Here is a 20328-nt window from a genome sequence, read left to right on the forward strand (position 1 = left end):
TACAAGTTTTACAAAATATTCCTGAACTTTGTTTTTACAAACCAAAATTTTACCTGTTCCTACACCTAATTTCCAGGAGGACTGTCGTATGTATCCATGGCTCATCTTGAAAAGAAAGTAGAATATTGGAGAAAGGGATTGATGGTCATATAGTATTTGCAAGCTGTTTTAGGAGATGACTGTTATAACCCATATTCATATGCCCCACCCAAATTAAGGTTTTGTGTAAACCAGGATTTGGTGGATGAAGCTGAAATATCCTTCTTAGTACAGCCGTAAGTGAAGGCAACGTTAATAGTCTCCACTATCACAAAATACCCAACATCCCCCCACCCCCGCCAAATTCTCTACATATCACAAAAATCTCAATATCACCAAAAAATCTGTAGGAGGAACAAAAGTTCCTGATTTCATTGGGCTGGTATAGAAAGTTATTTTCATCATTTCCCTTTTACTTCAAATGAAAAAGTGAAGTCCCTACTGTCATGAAACCAGTTGCTTGTAGAGGAAAAATTGAGCCCTAGCCCACTCTCGAATGAGACTTTTGATTCTGGACCATTCTTCTCAGGATTGGCAACCACTCTATTCGAATTTGTGCTTGTTATACTTTTTTTTTTAAACCTATTTCCTTTTATTTATTTATATTAATTAATTAATTTTTGGCTGCGTTGGATCATCGTTGCTGCAGGCGGGCTTTCTTTGGTTCAGGTGAGTGGGGGCTACTCTTTTTTTTTTGGGGGGGGCTACTCTTTATTGTCGTGCGCGGGTTTCTCACTGCAGTAGTTTCTGTTGTTGCGGAGCACGGGCTCTAGGCACGTGGGCTTCAGTATTTGCTGCACGCCGGCTCAGTAGTTGTGGCTTGTGGGCTCTACAGCGCAGGCTCGGTAGTCATGGTGCAGGGGCTTAGTTGCTCCGTGGCATGTGGGATCTTCCCAGACCAGGGCTGGAATCCATGTCTCCTGCATTGGCAGGCAGATTCTTAACCACTGCGCCACCAGGGAGGTCCCCATGCTCGTTATACTTTTTTTTTTTTTTTAAAACAATTTGCTCTAATTCGCAAACAGGATTCTTTTAGATCGAATCTAAAAGAACTGCGATTCTCCAGTTTGAGTGCTTATCAGATCACCTAGAATGGTGTGGATGCTTTTCAAAGATTCAGATTGCCCCCAGTTTTTGACTCAGAGGGTCTGGAGTGTTAGCCAGCGATCTGCGGATTAATCCGCGTTAATTCTCCCAGCAGGAAACGCTCTGCTGCCAAACCGCCCATTTGAAATTACTGTTTACTGCACCTACATCACCAAGGTTTTATAGCTGTAGCTTCGGACCCGCCACAATCAACCCCCCTGACAGTCAAGCTAGCCGCGCCCCAGGACTGGGTGACGCCAGCATCATTTCCCTGCCGGGATGCGGTCTGGTAACTGCTTCTTGGCCGGTTCCGCTACCCATGTGGTCGCCCAGGGCAACCATAAGGTCGACGCGAAAGATCAAAGTAAATGGGTAACCAATGCCTGGGCCGAGGCTGGCAAAGATCTAATTAATCATTTGGAGGTTCAAATCTAAAAACGATACTTAAAAAAAGTAATTACCGGCAGATTCGCGTCCGGGGGAGGGGCGGTACTTCCGGGTCACGTGTGCTGGCGCCTTGACCTTCCTCGCAGCTCGGCCATTTTGTACCAGTCAGTCCAGAGGCTGCGGCTGCAGAGAAAGCACCTGAGGAAGAGCAGCGAAGATGCTATCCGTGCGCGTCGCCGCGGCCGTGGCACGCGCCCTCCCTCGGCGGGCCGGGCTGGTGAGCGCGGGGTCCCGGCGGCAGGGAGGGGGCTCGGCGGCAGTAGGTGGTGATGCACGGGCTCGGCCGCTCTTTCTGCGCGGAGGCTGAGGGGCTGTGGCGGGCCTCGCCATCTTGCTCCGCTGGCCACTCGGGCTGTCCTGGGCTGGCGGCGGAAGGGCCCTTTGGTTGCCCCGTGCGGGAGGGTTCCGAGTGCTGCAGGGGAGGCAGTGACCTTCGTGTTGTCCAGAGATGGCGCCTCCGGAGGATTCCAGTCTTTGTCTGAGAGAGGCCTTGAGTGAAGGTCAGGACTGGGGCGCTAGTTTTCCGAGGCCTGCTGCGAAACGGTGAGGTTCGGTCCCGCTGCTTCTCCGGGACTTCCTCGTTGAAGGTCAGAGCACTGTTGTCAGGCCTGGTTGAAGCGAGCTTGAGGAGCCTGACATTGTATTGAAGGTCAGCAGGCCCCAGGCTTCCACCTTTTCCCCGAGGTCGGTTCAGAGGACATCAATAAATGAAGGTGGCTTTCTGAATGCTTCAGTAGGCGGTCTCTTAGTGCTGAATTGTGAAACGATCATGAAAACACCGTACAGGTGCAAATATGCATTTCACTGCGGCCGATACCTTGACAGCAGAGGAGCTGGCTTCTAAATTGTCCTAGTCAGGCAGATTTTCCTTTGTGGTGCTTTGACGTGTTTTAAGATTCCTTGAGGAATCGTTAGTGTTTGAGAAATCAAGTAAAATAAAATAGAACATAGGTTGGAAAAAAACCTGTGGAGGTCAGTGCCCTTCATTACTAATATCACTTGGAGTTACGGAAATAACTTTTAGGTCCTGTGTAAACACTTTTACTTGTTCTTTCATTTTAAGAGTAATCTCAGTTTGGGAGGTGAAATAAATATATTGGTCATTTTACTACCCTAACAACCTTTGGTACCGTTTTGGATTTCTGTTAGCAAAAAAAAAAAAAAAAAAAAAAGCATTTTTAATGATTTTTATCCAGGTCCTATAGAAGGGAGTGTCTTCGGAATTGACATTGACCAACCACAGTGTTTCAACTTGAAGGAGGAGGGGTCCAGATTACTGCAAGCTTTGTTGACATTTGTTGGCATTTTTTTTTTTAAAAATGCATGTGCCATATCTCTTAGTTTCTAATCAAACTCTAACATTTACAGGCTTTTTATTTTTAAGGTTGAAATAGAAAATCTATTGAGATTTGCCCCTTTTAGGAAGCAGTTTATCAAATTGAGAATTTCCACAACTCAATTGAAATATATCTAAAGTCAAAATAATATTATCTGATGCCTTTAAAAGGAAGATATTTTGTTAGCTGTTGCTTTTTAAAATATGCTCTGCTTTTTTTAGCATATTTATTGTGTACCAGGAGCTGCATAATAAATTTTCACATAGATCAAAAGTGCTTTCTCAGGTGGTTAATATTTACGCTGATAATTTGATCAGGCCAAGCCTGCGTTTGTTTAAGCTTGCTAGTTTTATAAAGGCTTTTTTAAAAATTAAATTAAAAAAAAAATCTTTGCACTAGGTCTCCAAAAATGCTTTGGGGTCATCCTTCATTGCTGTAAGGAACCTCCATGCCTCTAACTCTCGTCTTCAGAAGACTGGTAAGTTGTTAATTCTGTGTCTACACCACACTTACTACCTTGCGATTGAGTGAAAAATGAAGTTACGTAGGTTACATACCTATTGTGGATGTTTTCGGTTTTTTCCATTAGTTAGTGTTTTCTTTCAATTTTAGTTACTGTGGAATCTCAGATTCTTAACCCATAATGAGCCATTTAGCCCTGTCTTGGTAGGTTCTCTTGTTCTAGTGAAATGAACTATAATTATGTATTTCTTTTTTGATGTTAGTACAGGTTCTTTTTTTTCTCATAATGAATGCTCCTTTGGTGGAAACAAAGTATATGTCAGGTGGTGGGCACCGTTTCTGATCTATGAGTCTTTTCCTCTCCTAAAAAACACTGAAAAAAAGCAGGTAATTTTTACCTCTATGTTTTTCAAAGACAATAATTGGTAAGCTATACCTGGCAGTCTGAATTTGCACATTGTAAATGCAATAGAGAGGTGAGGAGGTAAGCTTAGGAAGATGCTGTAGGTTGGGGAATTTCTTTTGAGATGTGCATTAGGGCTTTTGAAATAAAGTTAGGTATCTCCCACATGCTGAGATGAAGAATAGTACCTGCATCCTTTTAAAGGAAAAGTTACAGGTTTTCCTCACTATTTGAAAGTGGAACATTCTAATGAAACCTTTCCTTAGCTGAAATGGCTAAAGTGTGAAGAAGCGATTACCCTTTTTTGTAAAAGTGAAATGGCATAAATGGAACTTTCAAAAAGAGGGGGATACCTGTACTTACACTTTGCTAAACAGTTGCCTTTTTTTTTTTGGCTGCGAGGCGGGAACTTAGTTCCAAGACCAGGGATTGAGCCTGCGCCTTCAGCAGTGAAAGCACAGAGTCCTAACCACTGGATCACCAGAGAACTCCCGAAGAGTTGCTTTTTAAAATACACTGCATTTTAAAAATATGCTTTTTATAGAGTTTAGTTTGAGTTATATTCAAATATTAACATAAATACAGATTTCCTAGAGATTAAACCAAAGAATTACAAGATAGGAAATGTTTATTTTAAGGGTATTGCTTAATTTGATTAGCTCCTTATCTGGTTTACATTTGTCTTGTGAAGTTTTCTCTCAGTCACTTGGATTCATTTTCATAGTGGTAGGTATCAGGCTTTTTTGAATAGAATGTTGGACATTATGTTTTAGAATGCAATTTGATTATTATGATCACAACTCTAGTTTATATATTGTTAGGGAAATGAGTTTTGAAAAGGTCTTTGGCCCAGGCTCTTTTTGTAATGGAATTGTCCTCTCTTAATAGGCACTGCTGAGGTGTCCTCTATTCTTGAAGAGCGTATTCTTGGAGCTGATACCTCTGTTGACCTTGAAGAGACTGGGCGTGTTTTAAGTATTGGTGATGGTATTGCCCGTGTACATGGGCTGAGAAATGTTCAAGCAGAAGAAATGGTAGAGTTTTCTTCAGGTTTAAAGGTGAATTATAAAATGAGATTTTGATGTTTTAACATTGGTGTCTCCTCAGTTATTCATTTAGTAATTCAGAGATTGTGTAAGATTTTTTTTTTAACTTTGAATCTGAATCTGCTTCAGTTTGTGTTTGTCATTATTATAGATTGTGAAAAAAATAAATTTTTTGTTAATCAAACTTTTTACCCTAGGGACTGATTTACACATAAGTTGTAAACATTAGCATTGAAATATAAAACTGAGTAAATCTTCACCCAGGTTTTGAGAAGTTCAAGTCTGTTTGTAGCTGTTAAGATCATCCTATACGAAAGCATTTGATAATTTTAATTAAATTCATTTCCGGTGAAAAGTTGAAAGCCACTGATTTTCTATTTCTAGTAAGAGTGGATCTATTGTTGAAAAGTGAGCTAGTGATGTAGCTATCAAGCTCTCTAATGATACAAGTCTACTTTTTTCTGTTAGATTGAGCCTAGTTGGGCAGTAAGGTGAGAAAAGTTTTAGGAGTCACGGGTTCTCTGATGAAAGCAGAGCATGATATCCAGGTGGACCAGGGGCAGTAGAATTATCCACTAATCACACAGGGGGAAAGATCTTCTTGGTCTGCTTGGTAGTGTCCAGTGTGGAAAAAGAGCCTGTTGGTATGGAAGACTAATTATGGAGCCGAAAGTTTTATCAGTAGCTCTCAGACTTTGGCTAAGAATTTAACCTCTCATCTATAGTGTATATAACTTTGAGAGGTTAGGCTGAAATAGATGAACTGAATTTCCTTTTAGCTTTTTTTTGGCTGTGTTGGGTCTTCATTGCTGCACATCACATGGGCTTTCTCTAGTTGTGGTGAGCAGGGGCTACTCTTCATTGCGGTGCACTGGCTTCTTATTGCAATGGCTTCTCTTGTTGCAGAGCACAGGCTCTAGCTGCGTGGGCTCAGTAGTTGTGACTCGCAGGCTCAGTAGTTATGGCGCACAGGCTTAGTTGCTCCGCGGCATGTGGGATCTTCCCGGACCAGGGCTCAAACCCGTGTCCCCTGCACTGGCAGACGGATTCCTAACCACTGCGCCATCAGGGAAGTCCCAACAGGGCAATTATTAATTTAAATTTTAAAGAGTCACATGTGATTAGTGACTACTCTGTTGAACATCATATATTCAGACTAAAGATTTTGTACCTGTGATGATATTCCATGATATTCCTCTGTATTTAGTGTAAGTAATTCTCCAGAGCTTCATTTATTGACCAGAGTCAGTTCCTGGACTAGCCTTTTTGCTTTCGTTGTGATTTAGGGACCTAAAGTCTTACCATTTTGAAATATGATTGTAATGATGAGAGATGACCCAGCACTGTCATATTATATAGATTTGTTCTTGATTAAGTAGCTTTTAATTTAACTTTTTACTAACCTGATGGGTACAGGTTCTGACTAGATAGTTTTTTAAAATTGTTCATGGAGTTCCCACAGATGTGAATCAAGCATGTCTTAAAATTCCCAGTTGACCTTGATAGCTTTATTTCATACTGGCACCCAGTTCAAAAACCATAGTCAAAGGAAATGCAGTAGAAAAAGCTTAAACTGTTCAATTTCTTTGCTTCTTTTAGTTCTTAGAGGATGTGATAAGGTGCTTCTTAGGCTTATAATTCTAACCTATAATTATTCAATGGAACATGTTGCTGTTTTAGAAGTCTTAACTAAGGAAGATTTTTCGTTGGAAAAATACTCACGAGTAAACCAGATCTGAAAAGTCAATATTACTCTTCCTCTCTATTTTCATATGTAGTGTAGGTATATGGGAAGAAGTGCCACTCAAGCTTCATGGGTATTCAATTGTGTCTTTTGTATAGGGTATGTCTCTGAACTTGGAACCTGATAATGTTGGTGTTGTTGTGTTTGGAAATGATAAACTAATTAAAGAAGGAGATATTGTGAAGAGAACTGGGGCTATTGTGGATGTTCCAGTCGGCGAGGAGCTGTTGGGTCGTGTAGTAGATGCCCTTGGTAATGCCATTGATGGAAAGGTAGGTTTAACATTTATTAGATGTGGTTGTAGCTTCTAACAAAGAGCCAAACTGATGGGTCTGGGGTTTCTTTTTATCGTTTAACAGGGTCCAATTGGTTCCAAGACCCGAAGGCGAGTTGGTCTGAAAGCCCCTGGGATCATTCCTCGAATCTCTGTGCGGGAACCAATGCAGACTGGCATTAAGGCTGTGGACAGCTTAGTGCCGATTGGTCGTGGTCAACGTGAGCTGATTATTGGTGACCGACAGACTGGGTAAAGACTTGATAGCTTGTTGAAAAGTTCTAACTAAAATTTGCTCTGTGGAAAGATTACTTTTAGGCTTGGAATGGTAAATACTTTGGATATCCAGGAGAGAGTAGAATGTGATGTGAGGAGGAAGAGGAGTGAAATTTAAGTCGGGGGATCCTTTGAAGTGTTTAGTAATATTTATGTTTATTTTCTCTTTTTAAAGCAAAACGTCAATTGCTATTGACACAATCATTAACCAGAAACGATTCAATGATGGAACTGATGAAAAGAAGAAGCTATACTGTATCTACGTTGCTATTGGTCAGAAGAGATCCACTGTTGCCCAGTTAGTGAAGAGACTTACAGATGCAGGTATTAAGGAACTGTAGTCTCGTTGTTATCTGGGATGCTGCTAATCTTAGGATAGCTTATGCTTAATGTAGGCTGATTTTAATTACTCCTTAATGAGCTGAAGTTTCTAATATAAATCAATACAAAAGTAATATGTAAAAAACTAGTATAAAATAGCAGCTAACTTTTAAGGTTCTGTCAGTTTCTTTAAAGTAGAAACTATTTGGATAACTTTAATAGTAAGTCACAGTAGTAAAGCACTGAGATAATTTTTATTCTAGTCTCTAATCTAAAATCACAGTATTGATAACCATATAAAACTTAAAATTTATTTTCTTCTCAGATGCCATGAAGTACACCATTGTGGTTTCAGCTACTGCTTCGGATGCTGCCCCACTTCAGTACCTGGCTCCTTATTCCGGATGTTCTATGGGAGAATATTTTAGGGATAATGGCAAACATGCTTTGATCATTTATGACGACTTATCCAAACAGGTCAAATGAAATGTATTTTTAGACTCTGTATGTTGGTGCCCCAGTGGTAGTTGAAAAATGTAGCTTCTGTCTAATAGGTGAACTTCACAACCCTTTTCTATACCATAGGCTGTTGCTTACCGTCAGATGTCTCTGCTGCTCCGCCGACCCCCTGGTCGTGAGGCCTATCCTGGTGATGTGTTCTACCTACACTCCCGTCTGCTAGAGAGAGCAGCCAAAATGAACGATGCTTTTGGTGGTGGCTCCTTGACTGCTTTACCAGTCATAGAAACACAAGCTGGTGATGTGTCTGCTTACATTCCAACGAATGTCATTTCCATCACTGACGGACAGGTATCGATATTATGATTAAATAAGTGTGAAAGCTTTGGATGATTTGAAGGCATTGGTTTGTAGTTTTGAACTAATTTGTTAAATGCTTTTTAGTTTTCATTATGGAAAATCTCAAACGTAAAGAGAACAGTATAATGAAACCCCACATATCCCACCCATTTATCAATTCGTGGTATAGTGTACTTCATTCTTGCTTTCTTTTTACCCACTATTCTCTTCCCTGTATAATTTTGAAGCAAATCCTGGAGAAATCACACCACTTCACCTGTATAAGATTCAATATAGATACGATACCTGTTCTTTCCTCATCTCACTCACATTTCCTAATCTCAGCAATAGAATATTCAGGTTGATTGGGTTGTGAAAGATTTGAGGAGCTCTTTACCATAAGAAGACATTTAGCATTTTTCCTGGCCTCAGCATTTGCTACAATGACTTAATTTTGTAAATAGTTGATTTCTTTAGGCCTGCTAATAAGCGTGAGTATTTTCCTTACATTGTAGATTTTCTTGGAAACAGAATTGTTCTACAAAGGTATCCGTCCTGCCATTAACGTTGGTTTGTCTGTATCCCGTGTTGGATCTGCTGCCCAAACCAGGGCCATGAAACAGGTAATTTGCATCACTTTGTCATTAGGTTAAAAATCAAAGTGTATGGTGGTCTGTGTCATTGAGGTAAGTATTTTTGTATTGTGTGAATTAACCATTTCTGTATTTCAGGTGGCAGGTACCATGAAACTGGAATTGGCTCAGTATCGTGAGGTTGCTGCTTTTGCCCAATTTGGTTCTGACCTCGATGCTGCCACTCAACAACTCTTGAGTCGTGGTGTGCGTTTGACTGAGTTGCTGAAGCAAGGACAGTATTGTGAGTTGTACTTTTCCATTTGGTCAAGTTCCTACTGTGTGTTAGGACCTGGGAATATCACATAGCTCCTTATAAGAATATGTGCTGTTAATCTTTGATCAGAGATATTGTCTTTTGAATGTGATTGATACCTGTGTTACTTAATTAAAGTACAGTCCTTATCATTTGAATGTAAATGTGAGGAAAGGTGTACTAATACCCTTCTTTTGGGAGTTAAGACATAGTAGATTCCATTCCTCCCCACCATCGCCCTCTTGGCTATATGATTGTGGAATTTGGCAGATTTAAAAGAATGTTAGTGTCGGGAATTCCCTGGCAGTCCAGTGGTTAGGACTCTGCCAAGGGCCTGGGTTCGATCCCTGATCAGGGAACTAAGGTCCTGCAAGCTTTGTGGGTGCGGCCTAAAAAAAAAAATTTAAAAAAAAAAGAATGTTAGTGTGTACTACCTTGCTATAAAATTTCAGCAAGTTATTTATACCCAGAAGAATATAAATGCTGCTGAATGATATACAGTGCTCATGGAATACGCTCAGAGGTTACACTTCAAGGCTTACCATTATGAGGAAAAAACTGATTCAGGGCGGGGAGGTGGGAAGGAGTACTGATGTGGAGTTTCCACTTGTGAAAGTAGGCGATCTGTAGACACGTGTTAATAGTTTGTGGAAAAAGTAAGTTTCTCTGACTTTGGAAACATGGCATTTATTTGTTGAGCAACTCACTTATTTCTTTTCAGCTCCCATGGCTATTGAAGAGCAAGTGGCTGTTATCTACGCTGGTGTCAGGGGGTATCTTGATAAGCTGGAGCCCAGCAAGATCACAAAGTTTGAGAATGCTTTCTTGTCTCATGTTATCAGCCAACATCAAACCCTGTTGGGCAAAATCAGGTATGAACACAACTGATGTCTTCTTTTTTGTAAGCTTTAAAATGTAAAGTCTTGTTAAAATTCTTTTGAATTCTGTAATTAAGCTAGTCATTGAATTTTTATCCAGGTCAGAACTGATCTGCTTTTGTTTTCAAAATAGGGCTGATGGAAAGATCTCAGAAGAGTCAGATGCAAAGATGAAAGAGGTGGTAACAAACTTCTTGGCTGGGTTTGAAGCTTAAACTCCTATGGATTCACGTCAAATGCCAGATTTGGTTTTGTCATTGTTTCTTCTTGTTGCATTTATAAAAGGATTATTCCAATACTTCAGATGTACAGTAATCACATTAAAATAAAGGTTCCATATTGGCTTGGTGGCTTTCTATAGATTCTTTTTGCGGTACGCGGGCCTCTCACTGCTGTGGCCTCTCCCGTTGTGGAGCACAGGCTCCGGACGCGCAGGCCCAGCGGCCATGGCTCACGGGCCCAGCCGCTCCGCAGCATGTGGGATCCTCCCGGACCGGGGCATGAACCCATGTCCCCTGCATCGGCAGGCGGACTCAACCACTGCGCCACCAGGGAAGCCCTATAGATTCTTTAAAAAGAATGGAGATTATACTTTGAGGAATTGGTAAACATGTTTCTTAGCTTTTTTTACTTGATTATTATAAAGTTAGCAGGCCCACACAATATTCGAGACTGAGTTCTTTGTAAGATTCTAGAGTGCTTTGTGATTGATTAAAGAGAAATTCACTAACTGGATATATGTGGCAAAGTTCATATTTGATAATGTTGAAAAGTCTGATTGACTTCTCTTCCCAGAAGACTAATTTGCATAAAGAGGTACTGTAGGCAGGAAAAGAACAGGGCAACTAAAATTGTCAAGGAAATAAAAAGCTAAGTGAAGAGTGAAAGATCAGGACAAAAATTGAGAAAGGAGGTATCAGAGTAAAATTGTGAACATGTCAATATTTTCTCATTGTGTGCTTTAACGTACCTTTTATAAGCTGCAGTTCTTAAGTGATCAAGTTTTCATGGTTAGTACTTTTGGTCTTATTTAGGAAATTTTTACAGTCAGAAAGATAACTATATTTTCTACTAAGAGTTCTAAAGATTTGCTTTGTCATCTGAGCTTAATTCAGTATTAGAGTTCTCCAGAGAAATAAAACATAAACATAGCTGTATGGAGAGATTATGGGATTGGCAAGTTTGAAAGGGTAGATGGGCAGGTTGAAGACCCAGGGAACAGTTGCACCTGGGGGTAGAATTCCTTCTTCCATGGTGGACCTCAGGTTTTTCAACTGGATGAGACCCACCCACGTGGAGAGTAATCTGCTTTACTCAAAGTCTGTTGCTTTTTAAGTGTTAATCATCTAAAAAAATACCTTCACATGGGACTTCTCTGGCGGTCCAGTGGTTAAGATTCTGTGCTTCCAATGCAGGAGGAGCAGGTTCGATCCCTGGTTGGGGGGGGGAACTGAGCTCCCATGTGCTGAGTGGCATGTGGCCAAAAAAGAAAACCTTCACGGCAATGTCTAAACTGGTGCTTGACCAAAAAGTGGATACCATAGCCCAGCCGAGTTGACATAAAAGATTGACCATCATCATCCATTTGGAGTTGTATTTTTGTGTAGAGGTCAGAAGTCTTTTTTTTTTTTTTCTTTTCCATATGTATATCCAGTTTTTTCAGCTCCATTTATTAAATGGTTCTTCCCCACTTAAACTGCCATATGTGTGTTGTATTTAAATTTCACCCATGCCTGTGACTTTCTGGGCTCTATTCATTTTTAAATTAACACAGGCATATAATTTAATGAATCAAAAACTCAAGACAGGGCTGTTGATGAAAAATGGCAATCTCTTGCTTGTCTACCCCCAACTTTCTGCTCTCTTAAAGCAACTAACTTCATTTATTTCTTTTGTCAGTTACCTCCATATTGCAGTTTTTATTATGCCGCTTTTATATTATATGTGTGATCTATTGATCTCACCAAATAAGAATTTTTCATGTGGACACTCACATTACCCACCCTACCATAATCCTCTGTCATTACAATATAAACAGATTATGATTTGAGATAAAGAAATTTTGCTTATGTGACTTATTTATGAGCTGATGAAAGCCAAAATGTTTATGTTCTTCTCAGTCTCGGTAGGCTCTCTGTATAAATAGAAGTACTAGTTTAATTTGTCTAATGATAGACAGATGATACTGATACTAAAAGAGCAGATGTGCCCTATGAAAAGTTTGGTGAGTCTGGTCATTTAGATTTTAGTTTCTACTGTCAATAAGCTGTATGAACTTGGTAAGTCATTTAAGTTTTTGTTCATGTAAATAAAGAGTTGTGCTAGAACATGTCAAGAATTCTAAGCTGTATGGCCCTTTCCCTGATTTTACTGAGCTAAAGCCTAGCCCATTCTATTGCAGCAGTGAACCAGGAGCAACAAATTCTAAGATTCAAATGTATTTTTTTTTAACCACTCAGAGACTAATGTGATGGGGCACTTCACCTGGCTGTTCTGAACAGGCAGGCCTGAATACTCTGATTAATGGCCTTCCTGTGCGGCAGCCAAATGGCCTATCATAAAATGGTTTTTGTACAGCTTATAGAGGAATGGTGAACGTCTGAAAAGGTACTTGAGCTTTGAAATTTGAGGTTTTATGGCTTTCAGATATGTATTTCAAGGTCTCTTGATAATAAAGTCTGTAATTCTAGAAATACTAAGATAGGCATATTTTTTATAAATTTTAAAATTTTGTTTTTGGTTGCGTTGGGTCTTCGTTGTGGTGCGCAGGCTTCTCACTGCGGTGGCTTCTCTTGTGGAGCAGGGGCTCTAGGTGCATGGACTTCAGTAGTTGGTGCGCGGGCTCAGTAGCTGTGACTTGCGGGCTTTAGAGCGCAGGCTCAGTAGTTGTGGTACAGGGGTGCTTAGTTGCTCTGTGGCATGTGGGATCTTCCTGGACCGGGGCTCAAACCCATGTCATCTGCATTGGCAGGCGGATTCTTAACTGCTGCGCCACCAGGGAAGCCCAAGATAGGCATATTTTAAATAGTGCTTAGTTTATTGAGCATCAACTATAAGATGAACACTAAAGAAAGGTACAAAGTGAGCAAGGCAAAAGGATCCTTTCAGTAACTTATCTAGGGTTAGGGAGTGGGACAAAAGACATTTAATATAATGATGACTTTGTAAACGCTGTGCAGCTACTACCTAGAAATACAAATAACATGCAGTAAGTAACCAGTACAAAATGCCATTTGAATTAAAAATGACTACCTACTGGTAGAGCTGGAAAAGAGCTTGTACTGGCATTTGGCCAGAGGAAGACTTAAATTTTATCTATTTATTTTTGGCTGCATTGGGTCTTCATTGCTGTGTGTGGGCTTTCTCTAGTTGTGAGTGGGGGCTACTCTTTGTCGTGGTGCATGGACTTCTTGCGGTGGCTTCTGTTGTGGAGCACGGGCTGTAGGCATGCGGGCTCAGCAATTGTGGTTTGTGGGCCTAGAGTGTAGGCTCAGTAGTTGTGGTGCATGGGCCCAGTTGCTCCACGGCATGTGGGATCTTCCCAGACCAGGGATCCAACCCGTGTCCCCTGCATTGGCAGGTGGATTCTTAACCACTATGCCACCAGGGAAGCCCACGTTTTTTAGTGGGTTGAAGTATAGTTGATACAATATTGTGTTAGTTTCAGGTATACAGCAGAGTGATTCAGTTTTTTTTTTTTCAGATTTTTCCATTATAGGTTTTTAAAAGATACTGAATATAGTTTCCTATGCTATACAGTAAATCCTTGTTTATATACAGTAGTATATATCTATTAATCCCATACTCCTAATTAATTCTCCTCCCTTTCCCCTTTGGTAGCCATAAGTTTGTTCTGTGAGTCTGTTTTGTAAATAAATTGATTTGTGTTATTTTTTAGATTCCACATATAAGTGATGATCATATAATATTTGTCTTTCTCTGACTATTTTTTTAAAATTTATTTTATTTTTTATTTTTAGCTGTGTTGGGTCTTTGTTGCTGCGCGCACGCTTTCTCTAGTTGCGGCGAGCCGGGGCTACTCTGTGGTGGTGCACGGGCTTCTCATTGCAGTGGCTTCTCGTTGTGGAGCAGGGGCTCTAGGTGCCTGGGCTTCAGTAGCAGCACGCGGGCACAATAGTTGTGGCTCACGGGCTCTAGAGCGCAGGCTCAGTAGTTGGTGGTGCACGGGCTTAGTTGTTCCTCGGCATGTGGGATCTTCCTGGACCAGGGCTTGAACCTGTGTCCCCTGATTGGCAGGTGGATTCTTAACCACTGCGCCACCAGGGAAGTCCCCTCTTTACTTTCTTTTTAAATTATGAAGACCTAAGAAAAGTTGAAAAAATAGTACAATTAACACCCATTTACTCTTTATCCATATACACCAGTTGTTAATATTTTGATGCATTTGCTTTATTCATTCATTACTTTGTTTATTCATTTTTCTGGTGAACCATTTGAGAGTAAGTTGCAGGCATCCTGACAGTTTGGACACTTGAGCTAAAACATTTCAGCATCTATATCCTAAGAATAAAGATACTCATCTTTATAACCACAATACCACTATTACACCTAAGAAAACAAACATTGATTCACTAATATGCAGTCCTTAATAAAATTTCCCTAATTATCTCCCCAGCATCTTTCACTGAATGGTTTTGGGATCTGTTGATTCTTGCCTGAAATAGTTACAGCATTGGGAGTTGTAAAGTGGTGGTTTTGTAATTCTTTTCTACATTGACTAGCTGGCATTTTCTCAAGGAAAGCATTCCATCTCATATCAGTATGAACCAGAGATTGCAAACTCAGCAATGGGAAGATGCTCCTGGAGTGATGTATGGAGGAAACCAGGTGTAAGCAAGCTTTCTAGTCCTCTCCCCGTCCAAGGGTTTTATTGGGGCTAGTCACATGGGTACCTTCTGCCTAGCATGTACTAAAATTCCAGACTCCTGGAAGGAAACAGGTATTCAGCATAAGTCACATTGTACAAACAGTTTAGGCACAAAATTTTTATATCTGTGTTGGAACTGAATACCAGTCAGGTTCCTAGATGTTAGTCAAGGGCTAATCTTGCAAGCAGGCTTTTCTCAGGATAGCAGCAGTCCCAGGCCTGCCTCTTCCGTACAGGCATCTTTAAAACAATAATTATCAGCAAGACCAACCTGCAATATTGACCTCACTTGTGCTCTCCAGGGGTCCTGCATTTAGCCAGTTAAAACAAATCCTGTTAACCATAAAGATGTATTTTAGAAAGGTGGTTTATACAAGTTTCTGTCTGAAGCTATTTTATTTGGCCAAGGTATCAACTCGAGCCCAGCACAGCTCTGGCCCCTGAACTGGAGCTGACCTGAATGCCTTTCTGAGCTGAGGCAGCATCATGATAGTACAGGAGTATGGTGTATTGTCACAACTAAGGAACCAATATTGATACATCATAATTGACTAAAGTTCATCCTTTATTCAGATTTCCTTAGCTGTTTTGTTTTTTACTCCCCCCCCCCCACGCCCACACCATGAATTTCTTTAGTTTTTACTTAATGTCCTTTTTCTGTTCCAGTTTCACATCCAGGATACTACATTGGTCATCATGCCTCCTTAGGTTCCTCTGGGCTGTGAGTTTCTTAGATTTCCTTGTTTGTAATGACCTTGAAAGTTTTGAGGGATAGTAATTAGGTATTTTATAGAATGTCTTTCACTTTGATATTTTCCTCATGATTAGACTAGGGTTATAGGTTTTTAGGTGAAAGACCACAGAGGTAGATTACCAGTCTTATCACCTGATGTCAGGGGTACATACTGTCAATGTGAGTTATGACTGTTCATGTTAATCTTGATCACCTGCCTGAGGTTTTGTTTATCAGGCTTCTCCACTGTAAGGTTACTCTCCCCCCATCTCCTTCCATATTGTATTCTTTGGGAGGAAGTGACTATTCATCGCTTCCACTGAAGGGATGGGAAGTCTTACCTCCTTGAAGGTGGAGCATCAACATAAATTATTTGGAATTATGCACAGAAGATTTATATATCCTTTATGTATTCAGTCACCTATTTATATCAGTACGAATTCCTGGTTAATTATTTTATACTTTGGGTTATAATGCAGTATTACATTACTTTTGTTCAAATTGTTCCAGCTTTGGCCATTGTGGCCTCTTTCAGTTGGCTCCGGTGCCCCTTTGTAATGCCCTCAATTGTGTATGTGTACGTGTGGGCTTTCTGGTACTGCAAAATGCTCCATGCTTACCTTATATTGTATATTTCCTGCCCCAGCCCTGGAAACAGTCCTGGTATTTTGGTTTTAGTTTTACAAGTTTTATATATATATATATATATATATATATATATATAGATATGTATATATACATACACATATATATAAAAGCACACACACATATACATGTATATATACACATACTGGATATGAGTTCATTGTAGGATAAGTGTATTAGAAATTTCATCTCCTATTCTTTAGCTTGCTTTTCACTCTTAAATGGTGGCTTTTGATGAAAAAGCCCCACATGCAGTAGGTTGTCTTTTGTGACAGTGAATATCAAAGTTTTTCCATCTTTACTTGGACCAGGAACAGATCCTCTGAGTTCCTTACCTCACTCACTTTCACTTATGAAAATTCCAATCTTAAAAGGTGTTGAGGAGGGGGAATTTTCCCCTCCCCCACTTTGACTGGCCTACTAATAAAATTGACACCTGACAGATTAACAAGAGAAAAAGTAACAAATTTTAATTCGTGCACATGGAAGTCTCAGAAATGGGATATAAGAAGTGGCTAAAGCAGGCAACTTTTATACTTTTTATTTTAAAATATATTTATTTTTATATTTGGCTGCATTGGGTCTTTGTCGCTGCGCGCGGGCTTTCTCTAGCTGCAGTGAGTGGGGGCTACTCTTCATTGCAGTATGCGGACTTCTTGTAGTAGCTTCTCCTGTTGCGGAGCACGGGTTCTAAGCATGCGGGCTTCAGTAGTTGTGGCACACAGGCTCAGCAGTTGTGGCTCATGGGCTCTAGAGCGCAGGCTCAGTATTTGTGGCACATGGGCTTAGTTGCTCTACGGCATGTGGGATCTTCCTCGACCAGGGCTCGAACCCGTGTCCCCGCATTGGCAGGTGGATTCTTAACCACTGCACCACCAGGGGTGGTGTCTGTACTTTTTAGACAAAGAATAAATTTGATAGGAATTGTCAGGACAAAGAAACTTAGGCTTTGGGTGCTTAATAAGTGAGTCTAAACAGAGTTTGGGCTTGGGGTAGTAGATGAAAGAATTACAGCAACAAGTTTTGTTTATACAGGCTTCTTGGCCCTGAATTCCATATCTCTGGTGATAAGGATGTATTTCAACCTCCTAGTACAGGGAGGGCACCTTTCAAATGGGAGATTTATTTCCTGCTTTCAGGGAGACAGGATGGTCAAGTGTCCCTCTTCCATTTGCAATTTAAATAACTTTAACTCAAAATCAGTATGCCACTGAGGCATATTTTGCGGGTGGTCTGCCTTGGGCCCCAACAATGGTATTCACCCTAACCCTTGCTTTGATCCATGCAGCTAGTAGCCCTTGGGCACTGAAGCCTCCTCCTGGAAGTTTTCCCTTTGTATTCTGCTCCTGTCCTGTTCTGACCCTCTGTTCCATTCCTCAATCTACTCAGCTTCTAATCCTGGTGACGAATTCCATCCTCTCTGCTTTTGACATTGACTTGGCAGACCTAATAACACAGCTTACTCCTGCCCTCTGTTGCTTTTGTACCATGGCCTCTGCTTGGCCAGGTCCTGGTCCTCAGATCCTGGCTTTACCTCCTTGGCCAGGTTTGCTCCCGTCTCCTGGAAGGAAGGGATCGGACTATGGGAACTGAAGTAAAAATTGGTTCTGCTGTTGCTGATCAGAAAGAGCTTATTGAATTCCCTGGCTGGCTCCATCATTGTCTAATTCATGAGAGTACTTGAGAAAATATCCTTATCTTGAGGTGCTTTTCAGTGTTCTTGGGGAGGTAAGCTATCCAAGAGGAACAGAAATTAGAGAAGAACATAGGATACAAATTATATTTCATTAAGGGCTAGTTTGTGTGACAAGGATGACAATTTCTAGAAATGCAAGAACTGAGAAGACACTGAGGGCTGGAGAAGGTGGGGAAGTGGTGCTGAGATGGAACTTGAGCAGAAAGAGGAGCAGCACCCAGGCAGCCTGCAAAAGAGGAGCAAAGTTGGGACGGCAGAAAAGCCTGACTGGCCTGGGGTGAGGAGAGGGGAGGAAGCCGGGGAGTGAAGTGGGAAAGATCAGGGTAGGGAGGGTCTTGACCACACAGGGGCATTTGGGACTTAATTGTGATAGGGAAATGTGGCTTTGTGAGGAGAGCAGAGACGAGAAGAAAGCAGTGTTTCAAGAAGGAACAGCTAAGAGGAATTGGTGGAGGGGAGGAAGAGGAGGAAGAGGAATGCAGACCGGTTTTTTTAAAGTGTGAAGGAAAATTGGTGATTTTAGTGGGCATTTGTTATTTTTGCTGCTCACCATCCATTTATCCTATTTCAGGGAAAAGATCCCTATTTCCTTCTGGGGAAGCCTCCTTTTTCTCCATAACTTCTGGAAAACAATTTGACAGTTTTATTTCAAAACCTTAAAAATGTTTATATTATTTAACCTGTAATGCAACTATGAGGAATTTTTTTTGAGGTATAGTTGATTTTCAGTGCTACTTTCTGCTGTACAGCAAAGTGATTCAGTTATACGTATATATACATTCTTTTTTAAAATATTCTTTTCCATTATGGTTTATCATAGGATATTGAATATAGTTCCCTGTGCTACACAGTAGGACCTTGTTGTTTATCCATTCCATATATAACAGCTTACATCCACTAGCCCCAGCCTCCCACTCCATCCCTCCCCCAAACCCCTCCCCCTTGGCAACCACAAGTCTGTTCTCTATGTCCATGAGTCTGTTTCTTTTTCGTAGATAGGTTCATTTGTGTCATTTAGATTCCATATATAAGTGATATCATATATTTGTCTTTTTCTGACGTATTTCATTTAGTATGATAATCTCTAGTTAGATCCATGTTGCCGAAAATGGCATTTATTTCATTCTTTTTTATGGCTGAGTCATATTCCATTGTATATGTGTACCACATCTTCTTTATCCATTCATCTGTCCATGGACATTTAGGTTGTTTCCATATCTTGGCTATTGTGAACAGTGCTGCTATGAACATTCCATTATGAAGAATTTTAACAAAAATTTATATGAAAGGTATTTATCACAGTAATATTTCTAAAAGCATTAAGAAAATGGTAAGGAAGTATTGATATATCCACTTGATAGGAAATTACGCAAAAGTTAAAAAATGACACTGAAGATTTTTCTTTTTAATTTTGGGGGGATTTGAAATAAACTCACCTTGTATAAATTCAGAGGTCCAGAGGGCGTGAAGAAAAGTAGGTCTTCCCGCCTATGCCCCTCTGCCCCATCCCCCTATCAAAGAAACCCATTTAAAACGTGTGTCTATTCTTTTTCCTCCTCACCCAATGGCAGTTTGTTTTGCCTTTTTTTTCCCACTTAATAGCTGTTGATTGTCCCATATCAAAACACAGCTTCCTCACTTTTTTAATGCTTGAATATGATTTCATTGTATAGCAGTATCACCATCTATTGAGCTAGTTCTCCACTGATGACGTTTAGTTCTTTAAAATCTTTGGCAGAATAAACCATGCTGTTATAAATAACTGTACATACTTCACTTGGCACACATAAGGATATTTGGAGGGTAAATTCTTCAACATGGAATTGTTGGGTCAAAACACAGTAGCATTTAGGGAATTCCCTGGCACTCCAGTGGTTAGGACTCTGCTTTCACTGCTGAGGGTGTAGGTTCAATTCCTGGTCAGGAACAATCCCACAAGATCCTGCAAGCCTCGCGGCCCAAACATACATACATACATACATACATACATACATACATACATACATACATAAATAAGAGCATTTAAAAATTTGATCACATGGCCAAATTTCTCTTCACAGAGACTTTCAATTTTTACATGAAAGAGTATCTGTCTTGTTTGGCCCGCACCAGGTGCTATCAAACTTTTTGTTAGGAAAAGTGTGTTAAAGGACTTTAGAAAATACTAATGAAATGTTATTAAGTTACAAAAGCAAAACTCAAAATTTTATGTACAGTAAGAGCTCAATCATGGAAATGTATATTATTGGAAGAGATGCCAAAACATTAATAGTGGTTTATCTTAAATGTATTGATCATTAAAGTTCATCATTCCATTGTTGCTGTAGTAGTGTTATTTAATTTCATTAGTAAAATGTCCCCAAGTTG

At 40.3% G+C, this 20328-nt stretch overlaps 1 protein-coding gene across 1 annotated transcript; it reads left to right on the forward strand.

Annotated features, from left to right (window-relative positions):
• The first annotated feature begins 1646 nt into the window (after positions 1-1646).
• ATP5F1A (ATP synthase F1 subunit alpha) lies at positions 1647-10341 on the forward strand. The gene is made up of 12 exons (XM_029226425.1): positions 1647-1789; positions 3309-3387; positions 4663-4832; positions 6663-6836; positions 6924-7090; positions 7290-7438; positions 7761-7912; positions 8021-8245; positions 8749-8856; positions 8965-9109; positions 9843-9993; positions 10133-10341. The coding sequence occupies exons 1-12, from the start codon at positions 1730-1732 to the stop codon at positions 10212-10214; spliced, it is 1662 nt and encodes a 553-aa protein (XP_029082258.1). The 5' UTR covers positions 1647-1729; the 3' UTR covers positions 10215-10341.
• Positions 10342-20328: the final 9987 nt, after the last annotated feature.

Source organism: Monodon monoceros, unplaced genomic scaffold, assembly GCF_005190385.1.
Source record: "Monodon monoceros isolate NGI ecotype Baffin Bay Population unplaced genomic scaffold, NGI_Narwhal_1 Super_Scaffold_1, whole genome shotgun sequence".
In the NCBI taxonomy this organism is placed as follows: domain Eukaryota; kingdom Metazoa; phylum Chordata; class Mammalia; order Artiodactyla; family Monodontidae; genus Monodon; species Monodon monoceros.